This window comes from Arvicanthis niloticus, chromosome 1 (assembly GCF_011762505.2).
Source record: "Arvicanthis niloticus isolate mArvNil1 chromosome 1, mArvNil1.pat.X, whole genome shotgun sequence".
Lineage (NCBI taxonomy): Eukaryota > Metazoa > Chordata > Mammalia > Rodentia > Muridae > Arvicanthis > Arvicanthis niloticus.
Genome location: NC_047658.1, coordinates 114,124,157 through 114,142,043, shown reverse-complemented (window position 1 = coordinate 114,142,043; position 17,887 = coordinate 114,124,157). Strand labels below are relative to the sequence as shown.

Below are 17,887 nucleotides of genomic sequence, written 5' to 3'. Positions count from 1 at the left end.
GGCCAGTCTGGTTTACATTGTTTTTATGTTTTATGTTTTTTTTTGGGGGGTGGGGGGAGAAGGACAGGGTTTCTCTGGTCTTGGCTTTCCTGGAACTCACTCTGTAGACTGGGCTGGCCTCAAACTCAGTGATGTTGTTCTAAAGAAAAAAAAAAATATTGAAATGGGTCATTAAGATAGCTTAGTGGGGGTGGAGAGATGGCTCAGCAGTTAAGAGCACTGACTGCTCTTCCAGAGGTCCTAAGTTCAATTCCCAGCAACCACATGGTGGCTCACAACCATCTGTAATGGGGTCTGATGCCGTCTTCTGGTGTGTCTGAAGGCAGCTACAGTGTGCTCATATGCATAAAATAAATATATTTTTTTTTTTTTTAAAAAAAAAAGATAGCTCAGTGGATAAAAAACATTTGTTGAGCAAGCTTGAGGATCTGTGTTCAATCCCAGGGACTGAAGATGTAAGGAACGAACCAACTCCAGGAAGCTGTCCTTTGGCTTCCACACATGCTCCTCCCTCCATGCCTGAGTAACCACCCCACTAGATTTTTTGTTGTTGTTGTTGTTAACGTACTCACACAGTTGACTTTTTCCCCCTGGTGCTAGAAGATTTAGCCCAAAGCCTCCTGGCGTGCTAAGCAGCCCATTTAATGTTTAAAATTAACATTATCCCATGACATCTTCATTCCCATAACCCCATCTTGCTATGTTCTTCAAGCACTCCTTGGGGCCTCTTCCTCCAGGTCCCCCGACATGACTGAGCTGGAGTCCTGTTGCCTGACTTGCTTCAGCAAGCTGGGGTTTGTTCCAAGGTTGGGCTCTCAGATGGCATGGTGCTCAGAGCCAGCTCATCTTGGTCTAGGATGCCATCTTGGTCTTCATTGGTTCTAGAGCCACTGGGTCCAAAGTATTTCACCATGGCACGGACCTGTGGCAGCTCTGAGAAGGTCTCTACTGCTAACAACATGGCCAGGAGCCCCAGGAGCAAGTAACCTGGGGAGAAGGAGCGGTAGGGGCAGCTCTTAGGGCGCTCAGAATGCTCCCCACCCGCTTCCCAGTGCTCTTTGGGCTACAACACCCATTTTGTGCCCTAGGGTAGGATTTCTTTGTGAATTGTAGTCCCTAGTGGTCTATGGGAGTTGTAGTCCAGGCCCCTTAACCTCCTCTTTTCTAGACTCACCAAGAAGTGCAAACTGCCCAAGGTGATAAATGGCGGGATGCAGGCCACGTCCGTGGGCAGGCAGCAAGTCTCCTAGGCCGATAGTGCTGAGTGAGCCGAAGCAGAAGTAGATGGCTTCTAACAGGCTGCAGTCACTCTGTATACCCCACAGCACAAGTGCTGGCAGCAGCACGAAGACCCCGGCCACCAGGAGGCCCAGTCCTGATGCCTGCAACAGAGCAGCCTGGGCTGGTGCCAGCTGCCATCGAACAGCTACCCAGGCACCTGGGCAACTGAATGCAGGCAGCAGGCAGTGGCGCAGGGCAGCCACAAGTGCTAGAGAGGCTGGCAGCCCAAGGGCCGCATAGGCCACACAAAAGGCCTTTCCACCTGAGGACAGTGGGGCCATATGGCCATAACCTGGAAAAGAGAGAGAAGAGGGCAGCAAGCTTTTGAGTGGGCTGCCCATGGAAGTCACTTTTTCTCCATCACCTCCCACAGAAGTCTGCTCTTTTGGTGATGAATGCTTCAGGCTGGGGTCCTCATTCACTAGATGGTTTCTTAACCCCACTGGGTTACTGTTGTCTTTTCTGGAAAATTAATCCTGGACACATATTCCCTAGGCCTTCTGTAGCTGGAACAATTTAAAGCTGACATTCTGGCTTTGAGAGATCCTTCCTCTTTCTCTGTACTTCAGATGGAGCCTAGGAAGCCTTGTTTGTTCTAGGCAACTGCTCTACAACCGATGTATTCCCAGCCTGACACTGGCTTCCTGCGGTTTATCAGTTCTCATCTTAACCATGATTTCCAAATCTTCAACCTGTGGCATGCCATCTGCTGTCTTTCTCCAATTATGTATCTGCCCGGGCCCTGGGTTATGTGGTGAGGGAAGCAGGCAAGGGAACAAGACATTCTGAGAAGAGGCAGCATGCACTAGAGACAGCATTTAGAGCCAGGGAAGCAGGAGCAAGAAAGGAAGAGGAGGCAGGAGAGTGGAGCATGCTGGGAGAACAACAAACACCAAAGCTTATAGGAATCAGCTGTGAGGTGAGAGAGTAGTGAGGACGGGGTGGGCCAACAGCCATGTGTTCTAGAGACAGGCGCCATCCTGCTTCAGCCAATTGGAAAACAGGTTAGAAATACATATTTCACTTTGAAAAGTATTTAGAGTACTTGCAGAACAATGAAACAAAACCAACCCCCCTAGGATTCTTTCTGTGCTAAGCACATCTGTTCTAGTCAGGATTTTCACTAACACTACCTGTTTCTGCACCCTGTTGACAGGGCTCTGAGCACATCACCACTTCCTCTCTTCTTTTGAGAGGGTGGCTCTAAGCTGTGCTTCCTACAGCATCTCTCTAGCCAAGAGTCTATCTATCCCACCCTGATGTATTCTCTGCCTGACTTCAGGCCTATGTGACCTGGGCTTCGCTATTGGATTCAGAGTGCTGAGGGGTGGGGCCCAGGAGGTCACACCCCTCCTGGCAGCTTAAGTGGAGGCACCAGTTGGGGTGTGTTGTGTGGGGAGCCCCAATTGTGATGTCAGGCCAGATAGGGCCATGTCTTTGTCTGGAGCTTCGGGTGGGAAAAGGGCTTGCACCCTATAGCTTTTGGGTCCTCCTCCTGGTTCGCCTGGTGGTGGTGGTGGCCTACCGGTGGTGGTGAGGACGCTGGCAGTGAACAGCAGAGCTGAGGGCAGATCCCAGTTGCTTGTCTCTGAACCGTTGCCCAAGCTGGAAGAAACTCCGTGGGCCTGTGCTCTCAGGACCGCACCTAGCAGCTCCTCCAGTGCCTCAGGTGGCAAGCAGGCCCTGTGCTCTGCCTGGAAGGCAGCCAGTTCAGCCCGGAGCTGGGCCTGGAGGTGGAGAGCTGGAGGGCCCTCCAGGGCCTGAAGCACCACAGCCCCAAGGCCCATGACCAGCAGGTGGGCCATAACCAGGAGCAGGTATCGGGCCCATGGTTTCAGACTCCCCATAGCATGGCACTCTGAGTCTGGGAAGGTGAGGGAGTAGGCTAAGCCACCAGTGGCACCAGGGAGGGGCTGCAAAGGGCGTGGCTGGGAGGGGTGCGTGGGTAGGTGGCTGGGATGACTAGGGTGAATGTGAATGGAGGAAGGTGAGCTGGGGCACGCCCAGTTTCTGGGGCAAGACATGACAGCCATGAACTGGGGGTGGGCGGAGGAAGACACTGTGGTGAGAAAAGCTGAGCCCGGAATGGGCCTCACACTAGTACACATAAAGTCACATCTCCTCAGTCACGCATATGTCACTTAGTCAGACACCAGGGAAAGTGACAGACACAGGTTTGTTCCCTCCTGGTGCTTCCACAAGAAATCTGCTGACAATCCACCAGGGAGCAGTCTGTGGGCAGGGCAAGCTTCCCAGGAAAACTCTTTGAAGGAAGTAATATTTCAACCAGAGAATAAGCTAGTTATGGCGCTGGAAAGATGGTCTGCTGTGAGGAACACTTGTTGCTCTTCCAGAGGATCTGGGTTTGATTATTGGCACCTACATGGTGGCTCACAACTGCCTGTGACTCCAGTTCCAGGGCATCTGACACTCTTCCTCTGGCACAAGTGTACCAGGCATACTTGTGGTAAAGACATACATGCAGGCAAAACAACCATCTATATAAAAAATATAGGGCCAAGTGTGATGCAGTGTGCCTTCATTCCCTGCACTCAGGACGCAGAAGGGCAAAATTCCTGTGAGTTCAAGGATAACCTGGTCTACAAAGTGAGTTCCAAGTCAGTTAGGGCGACTGAGGAAGACTGTCTAAAATAAAATTAAATAAAAATTTAAAGATAATATCAGGGAAAAAAGTCTGTCATAGGAGTCAGACTATGAAGAAGGGCATGAGGAGACACACCTTCAAGCAAATGTAGACCAAAAAGATCTCTAGAGGATGCTGTAGCATTCTGGGTAGGACAGTCGTCTAAGCAGAGGGTGGGAGAGGCACCGTGGGACTCAGATGGACACAGCTGGGGAGAGCATGAGGGGAGGGCACTTGGCCAGGTGATGCTCCAAACTTCCTGTTCTGCTCTTGCTGCAGATCTCCGCCTCTGCCTTGCTAGACTGCAGACCCGGAGTGGCTACCGTGTGTAAATTGGGGGCTTCACTCATACACCATGAAGGATGCTACCCTAAGGCATGGTGGGAACCTCAAGGCCAGGTTGAGAACACCAGGGTGGGTCACTGTGCTGCCAGATAGGTGGGTTCATTTATATTCAGGGTATGAACTAGAGACAAACCCAAGGCAAACCCTTGAGATGGTCTTAGAGGGCTACAGGTGACCAATCTCCCTGGGGTGGAGACAACGTGTCCTGGGAAAGATTCCTTGAGATGTTATTACAACTGGGCCCAGAAGGCAGGCAGGGACCACATGGCAACAGGGAACATCTGGGCAAGGCATCACTTGAATGGTAGAAACAGCTCAAGTGAAAATGCGGAGTGGACAAAGCCTGGCACTGGTGAGAAGCTGGCTGAGATGGGCCCTTAATGACTATCCAGTTGGCGGGCTTGGTTCTAGGAGAGGAGTCTGCTACAAGGCTTCCTAGCTTTGCCTTGGGCTATTTATCTGCCCATTGTTTTAGGAGCATGAAGACAAGGACACCAGATTACCTCCAAGAAAGGTGACTGATTACATTTGGGGAGACAGCTTACAAGTTTATTTGGCTTCATTGGCTCCCCAGGCCAAGGCTACAACCTTGGCTGGGGCAGTAGAAAGGCACCCAGAGAGCCCCGGAGAGCCCCGGCTCCAATAGCCTCCAGGGTAGGGGTCCAGGAACTAGGCCTTGGAGACAGACGGGGGCCACAGTAACAGGACTTGGTCAAAAGTGCTGGTGACACCTGAGGTCAGCCCCTTTCCCTGGACCTCCTCCCTCCCTGTACCACTCCTGGGGGGCAATTCCCTGAGACAGGCTCTGGTCCTCCTAACCAGCTAGGTACAGTGTCAGGCCCCAGTGGGGCAGGTAAGTCAGGGGGACCTACAGTTTGTAGGCACGTGGGGTGTAGCCCCCATCCAGTGTGAAGGCTTTCTGTGCAGTGTAGTGTTCCTGACCCCCAAAGGGTCAGGGTCCCTGGGGGAAACCAAGGCAGCCACAGAGGCCTTCCTGGCTCCTCTTCCAGTGTATGCTATGCCTCCTCTAAGGCAGCTGGAGCGTGGGGGTGTGGTCTGGCCCACTCAGGGCCCTGCTTCTGGTGCCCATGGAGCCTGAGCACCCATGTCTTTGGTCTGCGTCCTGCAGTCCTGGGAGCCTCCCCGGAAGGGGTTGCCAGGTGGGGAGTCCCAGAAGGGATCTGAGTCTGGGAATAAAGTCCACGGTGCCCGTCGGGGTACAGGCTGTGGAGAGGGCAGGGGTGAAGGCCGTGGCCCAGCTGACACAAAGCTCCATGGGTCAATACGGCTACGGAGTGGTGAGGGCCGAGGTCGGCTGATGAGGCCCAAAGGTGGTGAGCGAGGGGTTCCAGGGGTGCCAGGAGCAGAGCGTGATATTCCTGGTGGCGGTGAAACAGTCCTTCCTATGGGGGTATAAAAGGGGTACATGATTAGGCACCCACTAATTCTTAGACATCTCTTGGAGGAACTGCCCTGCTTTTTCCTGAGCGTCTAACATTTCAGTGAGTTATGCAATTGCCTCACGGATTCTAAGGCTCTTATGTCCATGATGTGTCTGTTACAGTTTCGGGGTCAGGCTGTCTTAGACCTATCTAAGCTGGTAAGACAGCTTAGCAGTTACAGGGGCTTGCTGCCAAGACTAACAACCCAAGTTCAAACCCTGGAACCCAGGTGGTGGGAGGAGGACCGACTCCTGAGAGCTATCCACATTTGCACTGTGGCATGTGTGCCCTCCACAATAAACAAATAAATATAACAGTAAATCAATTTCCTCATCTAGCCTGGCATGGTGGAACATGCCTTTTATATTGGAACAGGAGATGCTAAGACAGGAAAACTGAGATTTGAGCCCAGCCTGGGCTACATAGGGAGACCTTACTTCAAACAATCAATCATACAAACAAAATATTTCATCTAAGAACTGGGCATAAGAATGCTTCATATACAGATTATAATTTAGTGTAATAACTTCTATACAGAATGGTTACAGCACTTGGCGCAACCAATTAATAGGAGTCTGTCACCATTCAGGAGATTTCTGTGTTTCATAGCTGAACCTAGAGAGCTCTACCAACAGCCATAGAGCCTAAGAATCTGGTTTGGGTACCCAGCAGCTGTCTGTGGTCCTCTGAGCTCCTAGCCATTCTTCCCTTCTCCAATGACTCTGTCTCCCCATTAGTCTTAGGGTCACTTACCACGTGTCTCTTCTCGCCGAGGGCTCTTGGCTGATGGCTGGCCAGAGGGAACACCTAGGTCCAGCAATAAGGGTCCAGGGGTTGGTAGGCCACGGGCATCAGGTGTTGTTTGTGAGAGGCGAATGAGTGGGGTGGAGGGCAGCTCAGGTGGGCAGGGTGAGGGCATCTGTGCAGGGGGTGATACTGTAGGAGACTCCCCGCGTTCACGGCTCAGGCCTCCTGGAGGCTGCAGGTCTCGGCCAAGGCCTAGGGAAGCCAGCAGAGCAGTTCCCCGTAGCAATGCACGTTGGATCAGTTTAGGTGTCCCAGAGCTACTGCCCCGTTCTGTGGGCCCAGACCGCCGTGGCTCCTCTGGGTCGGGGCTAGGCCTTGGAGGATTACCTGTGAGTATCAGTGACACTGGTTAGAGAGAAGCTAGTATGTATGCCAGGTGAGCATCCGGGTGGCTTTAGAACAAGAACTGAGTTTTCGGGGCTGGAGAGCTGGCTCAGCGGTTAAGAGCACTGACTGCTCTTCCAGAGGTCCTGAGTTCAATTCCCAGCAACCACATGGTGGCTCACAACCATCTGTAATGGGATCTTATGCCCTCTTCTGGTGTGTTTGAAGACAGGGACAGTATACTTCATTTATAAAATAAATAAATCTTAAAAAAAAAGAACCGAGTTTTCCTTCCCAAGGTCAGCTTCCTCAGCTCTATCTGTAAAGCAGCTCATCCTGGTCTGTTGAACCTTCCATCACATACACTCTGGCAAACAGAAGGGGTCTGAGGGCAGGGGCAGTGATCAGAAGCAAGGCCTGGAAGTAGCTGTTGCAGAAGACAATCAATCCTCCAAGCAGAGCAGCCCACTTCATCAGAGTAGCTGTGACTTCTTGCAAGAGCCCCTTCCCTCATCAGGCTGTGTGGTCCAATGTAGGAGAGGTCCGGGAGGGTCATGGGGCCTTCACCTGACACTCTGAGGTGCTCTCTTCTGTACCTCCCAGCCAGCTGTCCTGACAGTCCCTCACTGGACTTTCAAAGTCCTTCCTGCTCATCCCGTTTGCCTTTCCCTTCCGTGTGCCAGGCACCCAGCTGACCAGCCTGGAGTTCTGGGTTGGCTGGAGAAAGACACAGAAGGCTGGGGAATGTGAGCTTCTGCTGTGATCAGGATTTAGCTCAGAGTTCTGTTGGCTCAGGGAGCCCTCTTTTTAAAAAAGTAATTTATTTGTATGAATATTTTTGCCTACATGTACGTGTGTCTGCATACTACCACACATGCCTGGTACTTACAGAGGTCAGAAGAGGGCATGGATCCCCTGGAACAAAGTAATAATAAAAATGTAAAAAAAAAAAAAAAAAAAAAAAAAAAAACCTAAAAGTATTAAAATAAGCAAGAGAAAACTGACAGAAGAAGGTGAGAGTGGAGCCTGGGACCCCACAGGGTGGGTGGCAGCTCCTGAGGTCAGTTCTGAGTCCGTCCCTGAAGTGAAGTGACTTGTCCAAGGTAACCTGCTTAGAATTTAAAGTTGCCCCTAAGCTCCCTGAATGTCTGAGTTAGCGACCCTGCTACTGAGGAGATGATGACAGCATGAGAGGCTTGACCAGGAGATAAAGCCAACTTGCCTTCAAGGTGCTTTGGGTTGGTGAGTGGCTCCTGGCAATATCCTTTAGGCAAGTTTCTGTCAGTGCAGGCTGACTGCAGGCCGCCTAAGAGAAGCCATTATTTTCCCTATTTTAGGTATAGAAGGTGAAGCTAAAAGAAGAAAGTAAGCTACCTCAGACCCCCAGCTAGGGACTCTAACCAGAGACGATGTGGCTTCCACATTCTCAGCAGGCTTCCTGGGAAGCTTTCCTTCTATACAAACTACTTAGAAAGCTAAGTGGGGTTCAACACCAGAGGGTTGAGGGCTCGTCAGCTCAATGCTATCCAGTCTCCACAGAGTCAAAAAAGTTGTGGTTTGTCTAGGGGACCCTATACCAACCTAGGGACCATCCTCAGGGGTCCCAACCCTACCTGCTACACACAGGGCTCACCTCAGACCATCGGGAAACACAGATATTTACATTATGACTCATGACAGGAACAAAATCATAGTTATGAAGTAGCAATGAAAATAGTTTTAAGGTTGTGGGTCACCACAGCATGAGGGACTGTATTAAAGTGTTACAGCGATAGGAAGGTTGGAAACCAGTGCCCTAGACCCTAGTTTAATGGCTCTTAGGCTACAGCGCTGTTCACCAAACTGCAGCTATGCCGGTTCAGCAGCCACACACAAAGCCATCACCTCTGTCTACCTGTTTCTGTAAGAAATACAACTAATATTTATTGGCTTTCTCCTATCTGCCAAGTAGATGTCATCACTGGCTCCTTTTTACAGAGGAGAAAACTGAGGTACAGAGAAGTTAAGTGGTTCACCGTAGGGACTGGCAGAACAGGGATTTGAACCAGGGTTGATCTGATCCAGAGGCAGGCCCTTAGGCTTCCCTCTACTAAGGCATGTTGTCTCCCTTCTGGTGAGGCTATTATCATCACAGAGAACAGAACAGTCCTGAACATCCCCAGATGCAGATGAGGGTCCTGGGTCTCTTCCTGTCCCCTTCTCCTCTTTTCTACTCATAGGCTCCCCAGAAGGGACTGTGTAAAGCACCGTGGAAGCCACTAGCATGGCCCCACCTCTTCTGGGTACCAATGGATGAAACCATTCCCTGTTTCTTGTCCTTTCCAGAGCCTGCTGAGGGTACAGTGCTGCACAGGACCCTAAAAGTCCTCAATAGGAGGACTAGTTTCTAGAAGCCCGAGGCCTCAGGTAAGGCCACTTCTGTGGGCCTGGAGTCCAGACCTGGTGACCTGGGCTCTAGGTCTGGTTCTGTGCAGTGTCAGCTTTAGTTTCCTTTTCTTGAGTTCTTAAGGCATCTCTGCCCACTGGCTCAGTCTACTCTAGTACCCCCAGAAAGAATCCAGCAAGATCTGACAGGGGAGACAAAGGTCCTTACTCACCGTTGAGTGCTGGGGGAGTGGAAGGAGACCCTAATGGGGATGAGTCATCTGAATCTAGGTACCACGTGGCTTCATCCATGCGGGACCTTCTCCTGGAGAGGGAGCATGCTTGTGAGTCTTAGGGCTCTAAAGAGTAGAATGACAGGGGTGTGGGACACTGAAGAACTTACCTCCCATTCTGGGCCTCCCCAGGCTTGGGGGAACTGGGACCCCAGGCCCAGCAAGCACGCCTCTCTCCATTGCTTGAATCTTCAAGACGTCTAGGGGACTGGCGACCCCAAGTCTGGCCTGATTCTGCAGGTTCCACTGTAAGGGAACACCACAGGTCAGAGTCCATCCTTGTCCTCCTACATCCTAATAGCCAGGATAGTAGGGTGGGCTGGGCTCCTTATTCCAGCTGGTCAAGGCACCAAAAGCCTAAACCAGCACACAAGCACGATGGGCTTAGGTGGGACTAGGTCTGGGCTAGCAATGAAGAAGTTTGAATATGTACTCTGCCACTTACTGGTCATGTGGAAAATTAAATTACTCTTTTCGCATTTCTCACCGACACTTAGTAATCCACTAGAATTATTGAGTTAATATTTGCAAAGCATTCAGGAAAATAAAGAATATACGACCAAGTGCAGTGCACAGGCCTTTAATCCTGGCACTTAAGTAGCTCTGTGAGTTCCAAGCTGACCAAGGCTACAAAGTTGAGACCTTGTCTCAAAAACGAAACAAAAAACCCAAAAGCATGATATGATACAATTCCTTGAGGGGAGGGGTTGTTTTGGATCTTAAAGGTAAAAGTCTAGAGAAAGGGAAGGACAGCCTGAAAGCAGAGTCCAGTGAGGGACTAGTATATAGTAACAGGGTTTAGTGAGGGAAGGCAAGGCAGACCATGTCTCTTACACTGGATGGCTCGGAACCGAGGGAAGGTGGGCGAGTCCCCAGCCCCAACCTCGAACACGTTTCTCCTTCGGTCAAGGCCAGGAGAGGCCTGCACAGTGATGCGGTGTTTGAAATCTGGGATTTGGGAAAGGAAAGGTTCTAAGGACGCACTCAAAACCGCAAGGACCCTTAGGAGGCTCCCAAGCCTCTCCCACAGTGGCAACAGCAGCAGTGTGCTTGGGGGTGCTTCACTACATTCCTGTCTCGAGGCTTTCAGTAAAGAGAGCCAAGTGGCTGCCCCCCCTCCCCCCAAGCACAAATTGGTGGAGAAATAAGTTTACTGTGTGGGCAGGCCGGCCCCACCCTCTAGTCCTCAGAACTCTTCGGAGCACCACTGGCAGCCCGACATGCAAATATCTGTCAGGACCCGCCCAGACACAGAAAAGAAAATCTCAACCCCAAAATAAACCCCTCCTTATTCCAGCTGGTCAAGGCACCAAAAGCCTAAACCAGCACACAAGCAGGATCGCACGCCCTGCCGCCAAGAGCCAATGGCAGAGAGGCGTTCCGGAGCCCCGCCCCTTACCCAGGGGCATGCTGATGCGTTCTCCACCGTCCCTTGCTCGGAGCTTGCTCCGCTTGAAGGTGCCGCGGCGGCGGCGCACGTGTGGCCGTTCTCGGTCTACCTGCTGCAGCAGCAGTGTCAGCTCGCGCTCGAACACTTCCAGCTCCCACTGTGCCAGGAGGTGCTCACGCCGTCGCAGCTGCTCTGCCTGGGACCTCTGCTCGCGTGCTGCGCGAGTCAGCTCCTCCTCGCGGCTCAGTAGTTCCTAGGCTCCCAGTGAAGGAGGTGGAGTTAGCTAGGCATTGACCCAGACCACTCACATCATTCTCTACCCTATCTTGTGTCCCCCTTCTTCCCACCTTTTCCTTGGCCCGCAGCTCATCAAAGAGGCCCTGGATCTCACGTTTCCAGCCCTCCTGCATGGAATGGAAGGAGTCCCGTGGCATCTCCCGCAGCACCTGCGCCTCTAGAGCTTCCAACTGCTGCAGGATGGAGGCGAAGTCGGGCCTGCGGTGAGGGTCCTGTGCCCAGCAGTCTAATGGGGCAGGATAAGAGGTCTGTGAGTATTTGTGTCTGGGCCCAGGGAGTTCTGCCCCCACCTCCCCAGCCCCATCATCTTACCAGCCATGAGTTGTGCGAAGGGCTCAGGGCAGGTGGATGGGATGGGTAATGTTAACTTGTTTACAGCCACACCATAGGCTACTGCAAGACAGTCGATACCACGGTACGGCACCTCCCCAGTCAGCAGTTCCCACAGCAGCACCCCAAAGCTGTAGGGGACACAAGATATTTGTATGTTCACCTCAAAGCAAGGAGGAATGAAATGGTTTGGAGTCCTGGCTTCAGCCTGTCTGACCACCCCTGGTCTTAAGCAGTTCTCACCCTCTGCAGCCCCACACTGTCCAGTCCCAACTCAGGCTGTACCTCCAGACGTCGCTGCCCTTTGAGAAGGTGGAGGCCTTGATAACCTCAGGTGCCATCCAAGCGTAGGTTCCCGCAGCACTCATCTGGGTGGTTTTGTGCCACTCTCGGGCGAGGCCAAAGTCAGTAATCTTTAGGGTCTTATGCTCCATGTCGTCACCCTCAATGGGCTGCAGCAGCAGAACTGGGGAGGAAGTGGAGCAGGGTTGTAGGGGTGGAAAGGAGAGGTAAGGGCTAGGACAAGAGCAGGTGCATCTGACAGACATCCTGGCCAGGCCCTGAGTACACAGTTGGCTGGTGAGGAGCCTTCTTGAGGAGTTCACAGCTGGGGGTGGGGGTGGGAGAGACTTAATTACTCAAGAAACAACTAGCACACATTTCCTGGCAGGAGATTAAGTTGCTGCCTCTTAAGTACTAAAGGCCAAATTTTTACACTTAGTTCTAACTAAAACAGACAAACTAAACTAAACCAAATGAAACAAATAAAACCATAAATTATTATCATTTTACAGGTGAGGAAAGAGCAGGGAAATAATCAAGGTCACAGCAAATAGAGATCCTGCTCAGCCTACGGCTCCAAAGCTGACGCTCTAGCTTTTCCTAACACCAAATGGAATAAAAACTGCAACGTGGCAGGTTTTCAGTGCTGTGGCTCTGCTTTAAAGAGAAACCTGAGCCAGGCATGGTGGCACGTTTTTTTAATCCCAGCACTCAGGAGACAGAGGCAGGTGGATCTCTTGAGTTCAAGGTTCAAGGCCAGCCTGATCTACAAATGGAGTTCCAGGACAGCCAGGGCTATACAGAGAAACTAAACTATCTGTAAACACACACACCCACACACACACACACACACACACACACACACACACGGGGGTGGGTGCAGGGAGGGGAGAAGAAGAGGAGAGAGGAGAGAGAATCTTGTGTCTTGCCACTTTGCTGAGGCAGGAGTATGAATCAGAACTTAGGCTAGGGAACAGGAGGGAAGCCCTTAATGAGCAAAGAAGTTCTCCTGGAGGTCACTGCACTGTGACTGTTACAGCTCTCACAGCAGACTTTAGAAGATGTCTGTGGCTGGAGTTGGGTGTGGAGAGAGAGGGAGGGCGAAGGTTTTGGTCACACTTGGCAGGGGTGTTTAGCTTTGGTCCAAGTGTAGTTACCACTCTCAGAACAAGAGAGGCAACATCTTAGAAATCTCTTGCCAGGACAAAAACGGTTCAAGTGAGAAGCTTAGAACAACAGAGGACAAAGTCAGAATCAGCAAGGGTCCGTTTGTAGTGAGCAGTGCCTTCTGTTTTGAACATGTGGCAGGCACATTCTCCAGCTCTCTTACACAGGGTATCAGTCAGGGCTGCAGTGTGAGGAAGAGGGTGAGGGCACCCATGTGGCCAGGTGAGCCAGGGATGGCTTCTTGGAGGAGAAATCATACCAGGTTTTTTATTTTTGAAGTCCTGCTGCTAGCCAAGCCCTGCAGTTTCCCCGGGTGATTTGGCATTACTGCCCAACCCCTACCCGAGCCATCCATTCCCAGGGCCTCTTCTGCTTGACTCTGTTTCCTTGAGGGCCCCTCCCACTCTCGGTTGCTTCAATTCCAGTGCTCTTCAGAGCTCAGACTCTACCACCTCTGGGCTGCCTCTCTCTATTCCAGGCTCCAGCCTCCCTCTTACATGGCACATTTTACACTTGGAACTCTAGAGAAGAGAGCAGTGACATGCTCTACCTACGATCACCATGCCCTGCATGGCTTCTCTTATTCCCCCACTGCTGGCAGACTTCTTTCAGTCTCTCCTGGTGCTGACTCCACTTGCCCCTCTTCTGCACGGGAATTGAGTTTGGCTCAGATAAAGCAGAGGGTGACAACAAACACACATCACATGGTTGTCAAAGCGTCTTAGACCAGTTCAGACATCGAAAAGCCTTTAACTTGGGCCTGACATGTGGCAGAACTGTTGTCAATGTCTTTCCATGTAGAGATCCTGTGCTCACGTCTGTCAGAGCCCACTCTTGCCCTTAATCCTAACTTCTGCCCTCCAGCCCCAGGTCAGCCTGCCAAAGGCAGCAGGGACCCGTTGTTTAGGCCTGTGCAAGCTCATGTCAGGAGGAACCACAACAGGCTGGGGCAAGATGGGGAGAGAGCACAGGTTCTCTCTGGAGCCAGGACCCACCCTTGACTGCGGACTTGTTACTGTCTCTAGCACACATGGGTGCCCACAGACAGGCAGAGCACACTCTGCATCCTGTTCTTAGGCAGGGAGCCAACCTGCCTCTTTTTTGGTTGTGGAATCTTAATTCTAGTAAGAGGCAGCAATTCAGTGTCTCAGGCCTGTATAGCCAGCCATTCTGCTGCCTCCCCGGCTCCACTCTGGTTTTTGCCAAGCACCTCACCTCTGTATCCTCAGCTTTTCCTCCAGGTTGTTTTGCATCCTGCCTGGGTCCTGAATTCCTCAAAACCTAAGTTTTTGTTGAAATGCTTTATGGAGGCCTTGGGCATGGGAGCTCAGGGGCCACCCAGAGAGCCCAAAGGTTGGGGCAGCCTCATGGTCATCTCCTTACTGTCCCCCACCCCCTCCTGGCCTTTGTCAGGCTAGGGAGTAGCCTGGCCAGCTCACACCTCTTCCGCTTTCCTCTCATGGTCCCTACTTCTCCTTTCTAGGAGGCCTGGGCCAACTTGGTGGGGGGGTGTTCTTTGGGGGCAAATTGGGGGAGGTCAGGTCCAGGCCGGGCTGGCTGGTCAGTCCTGTGACTCGTGGGCCTAGAGAATTCCCCCTTCTCTTCCAGCCAGGCTTCCTCACAAGGCCCCCATTGTCCAGGAAAATCATGCCATTGTTTCCTGCCTGATTCCCCCCCCCCCCAGCTCAGGGACTCCCCCCACCCCAATCCCACAGACAGCAACTCGGGCCTAGGACTGGGTCTGTGAAGTTAGATGCCAGGCTCAGAAGCTGAGGGCACCTTGCCTGCCCTTCACCACCACCCAGACTCTGAGAGGGAAGCAGGGGAACTAGGGCTGGGGGGGGGCACGCACAATCCCTGGCTCCTTCCTCTCCCGAAACCCCTCCACCCCCAGCTCTTTCCTCCCTTGCAGGCAGCTGGGCCAGGGAGGGAGCAGGGGCTGGAGCTGGGGCAGGAAGCCAGCCCAGGGGCAGCAGGAAACACAGGAAGCGGTGTGGAGGGTGGGGAGCAGGGGCCTGGACTATTGTTCCATTTTTTTTCTGGAAAGAGAGCGGAGGAAAAACAGAAGACAGGAGCCCCCACCCCTGGGCCTTCGGGGAATCCCCCTTAGGCTAGTGGAGGGAGCATTGTGGGGGTCCCTATATGCCTTGGGCCCACCCATTCTGTACTGTAGATGGTAGGGGTGCTTAACTGGCAAAGAACCGGGTCTCCCTGGTTCTGCCGCTGTTTTCTTCTAGCCCCTGCTTTAGAGTAGCCAACGCCAAGAGCCTTAAAATGTCCGCGCTGATGCCCCTAAGAATCTCTGCACTCTTCTCCAGTCATCTCATGGAGCACCACTTCCTTTACATTCCCTGCTGTTTCCAGCCTGTGCCCTCTGCTCCAGCAGACCCAGGTCCTGGTGTCCCCATATTGCTGGACTCTGCCTCTGAGCCTGTACTGTGGTCAGGCCCTGCCCAGACACCCACCCAACCAAGTACTTCACTAAATGCTGCCTGTTCTGGACTGGCTTGAAGCCTGTCCCCTCAGGAAGCTGTCTGAACCTGTCACCAATTTTTCCTGGGCCTATGACAGGCAGCGAATGGGAGTCCGAGATAGTGAGAGATGGAGTCTCTCTTCATATTTGCATCCCTGACCCACTGCTTGCTGGGTATCCTGGGTCAGGGCTTCTGCAGGTCCTTAAGCTGCTCTGACCTCATTGTTCCCACACTAGGAAGGCTGAAACTGAGGTTCTGAGTTGAAGTAATCAGCTGGAGAACATGCAGTCAAGAAAGAATGGGATGGACCAGCCTTGGTCTCCAAGCAGGGAGGAGGGTCTTCCCTTCTGAGATCTCTGTCCTGAAGGAGCTGCCTAAGGGGAAGGGAGAGCAGCAACACCATGTTTATAAATTTCAGGGAAGGGCAAGACTGGAATAGCAGCTTCCAGGAGACTTCCCTGAGGTGGTGACCATGGTAAGGCAGGGTGCCGAAGGCTCACCTGAGAGAGCTCAGTTTTTAAAATTTGTCAAAACTTCAGCTAAAGGCTGGGACCAGGGACTTCTAGGGCAGAGGCAGAGCTCTGTCAGGTTCCTGGGATTCTTGTTTTGGGGTCACTGATAGGCCACGGGTATTCCCTGGATATCTAATACTCCACTCAGGAAGGAGCTCCTGACGCCAGCATCTCCCTAACTAGGCTTAGCTGAGATGAGATGTGTGTACCTGGGCCTAGGCTGGGCAGTGCTCCTGGCCTCCCCATTCCCCTACTTCATGCCCCTTGAAACTCACTGTTGTTGGACTTCAGGTCTCGGTGTATCACGGGCACAAGAGCCTCACAGTGCAGGTAGTGCATCCCTCGGGCAATTTGCACAGCCCAGTTGACCAGCACATGGGGGGGCACACGCCGACCAGCCAGGGCACGGCTAAGAGGCCCACCAGCTGCATACTCCATCACCAGGCATAGGTTTGGCTCCTCCAGGCACACAGCTTTGAGGGCAATGATGTTCGGATGTGCCAGCATGGCAAAAAGCCGGGCCTCCTGTCGAACACTCTCAGCTGTTACACTGATGTCCTCATCAGGGTCCTGTCGGGCTGCTTTCACAGCCACCAGCTCCCCTCGCCAGCTGCCACGGTAGACCTTGCCGAAGCCACCGATGCCGATCACCTCCTCCAGTCGCAGCTCCTGGAAGCTGGCCACCTCACAGGGGGGTGGACCTCCACCCCGAGATACATAGTTGGATGGAAAAATGCCCACCTGGCCACCCACCTGGCCCGCCCACCAGCCCTCATCTCCTGAGATGGCTGCATCCCTGGACAGCACCTCCACACGGTCACCCTTCCTCAGGGCTAGTTCGTCCTGCCCATTGGGCTCATAGTCGAACAGGGCTGTCCAGACAGGATTGGCATAAGCTGCTGTTGCCTTTGGGGACCCCTCCGGCCGGACTCCACCAGTACCCCCGCCGCCCCCACTGCCACTGCCGTTCCATGACCCCAGTGGGCTCTTGAGGAAGAGGTTCTTCAAGGGCTCCATGGCAGGGAGCCGGCGTTGGAATGTGTGGGGGACCTTCTTCGGGTGCCCGTGGTATCCACCCCCGCTGGCTTGTGAGGCCCTAGTGCCGGAACCTGGGCATCCGGGCCCTGGCCCTCAGCCCCAGACCCACGCCTCTCTGGGGAGCCAGGAGTGTCGCCTCCCGGCCCCCCGCATCTCGGGCTTCTGGAGGAGGGCACCAAGGGCAGTGTGGTCAGGCTGGAGGGGTGGGGCCCACTGGCCTCCGGCGCCTCACCATGGCTGAATTGGAGCGGCAGAGAGTCCCTTAGTCCCGAAGTAGTCCTGGGAACCTGGCTTCAGCGCCCGCCTACTATAAGGTGGGGCCTGCCAGGGTCAGCGCCTGGACTCTGGTTGTTGTTTTCAGGCACAAGAGGTAAGAGAAAGTCCCCAATTGAGCCGAAGCTACCTCTTCTTGGGCTAGTGCCTTTGGCCCCGACAGCTCCGACCGTTCCCTTCTTCCTCCTCCCTTTGTACTTTGGCCTCGGGGGCGGGAGGCAGAGGTGGAGGGTGGAGTTTCACTTTTTTCCGCTCTTCTCCCTCCTGCAGGAAACAGCATCAGATGACGCGGGCGGGTTGCACCGCTCCCCTCCCGGAGGCTCCCGGCAGCTGTGCTCGGGAGTTCCCGGGGAGGTTGGCCAAGAGATGTAGAAGGCGGGCAAGGTAGTTCTTCCCGCCTCCCCCGCCGCAAACACATCATCGCACCTCTAAGCCTTACGTTAGGTGCTCTACTGCTCAGGGTCGAAGTGGATCTCTGCAAAGACAGAAGAATCCTTGTGTCTGAATTCTCATCAGCAAAATCACCCTTGTGATTGCCCCAAAATCCAAATTTGGTCTTGACTACGAAGTTGCAGAACTCTTTTAAGTTTCGTCCTTTTCATATATGAAAGAACAAGATACCCT

General features: G+C 53.0%; 2 protein-coding genes across 3 annotated transcripts; both read right to left on the bottom strand.

Moving 5' to 3' along the window:
* Positions 1 to 626: 626 nt before the first annotated feature.
* On the bottom strand, positions 627 to 3,160 carry Kcnk7 (potassium two pore domain channel subfamily K member 7). Its single transcript, XM_034517607.2, has 3 exons — positions 2,807 to 3,160; positions 1,175 to 1,573; positions 627 to 987 (listed from the first exon to the last, which is right to left on the bottom strand). Exons 1-3 carry the CDS (start codon positions 3,126 to 3,128, stop codon positions 782 to 784), a joined length of 927 nt encoding a protein of 308 aa, XP_034373498.1. The 5' UTR covers positions 3,129 to 3,160; the 3' UTR covers positions 627 to 781.
* A 1,632-nt stretch (positions 3,161 to 4,792) lies between these two features.
* Map3k11 (mitogen-activated protein kinase kinase kinase 11) lies at positions 4,793 to 17,459 on the bottom strand. Of its 2 annotated transcripts, XM_076915763.1 has the most exons (11): positions 16,228 to 17,449; positions 11,803 to 11,983; positions 11,500 to 11,648; positions 11,238 to 11,413; positions 10,900 to 11,143; positions 10,335 to 10,448; positions 9,611 to 9,746; positions 9,441 to 9,532; positions 8,066 to 8,149; positions 6,466 to 6,846; positions 4,793 to 5,673 (listed from the first exon to the last, which is right to left on the bottom strand). In XM_076915763.1, exons 1-11 carry the CDS (start codon positions 16,967 to 16,969, stop codon positions 5,336 to 5,338), a joined length of 2,637 nt encoding a protein of 878 aa, XP_076771878.1. In that variant the 5' UTR covers positions 16,970 to 17,449; the 3' UTR covers positions 4,793 to 5,335. The 2 variants fall into 2 exon arrangements, with proteins under 2 accessions (XP_076771878.1, XP_034371599.1); XM_034515708.2 differs by lacking the exon at positions 8,066 to 8,149 and having other exon boundaries at positions 16,228 to 17,459.
* Positions 17,460 to 17,887: the final 428 nt, after the last annotated feature.

Coding starts and splice junctions, on each gene's coding strand:
- Kcnk7 (XM_034517607.2), bottom strand. CDS start 3,128: ATGGGGAGTCTGAAACCATGGGCCCGATACCTGCTCCTGGTTATGGCC. Junction 1,574..2,806: donor CAGCGTCCTCACCACCACCG/GTAGGCCACCAC, acceptor TCTCTTTTCCAG/GTTATGGCCATATGGCCCCA. Junction 988..1,174: donor TGGGCAGTTTGCACTTCTTG/GTGAGTCTAGAA, acceptor CCTTCTCCCCAG/GTTACTTGCTCCTGGGGCTC.
- Map3k11 (XM_076915763.1), bottom strand. CDS start 16,969: ATGGAGCCCTTGAAGAACCTCTTCCTCAAGAGCCCACTGGGGTCATGG. Junction 11,414..11,499: donor CTTCGCACAACTCATGGCTG/GTAAGATGATGG, acceptor CTGCCCCATTAG/ACTGCTGGGCACAGGACCCT. Junction 8,150..9,440: donor CACTCCCCCAGCACTCAACG/GTGAGTAAGGAC, acceptor GGCTTCTCTTAG/GCGGCCTGCAGTCAGCCTGC.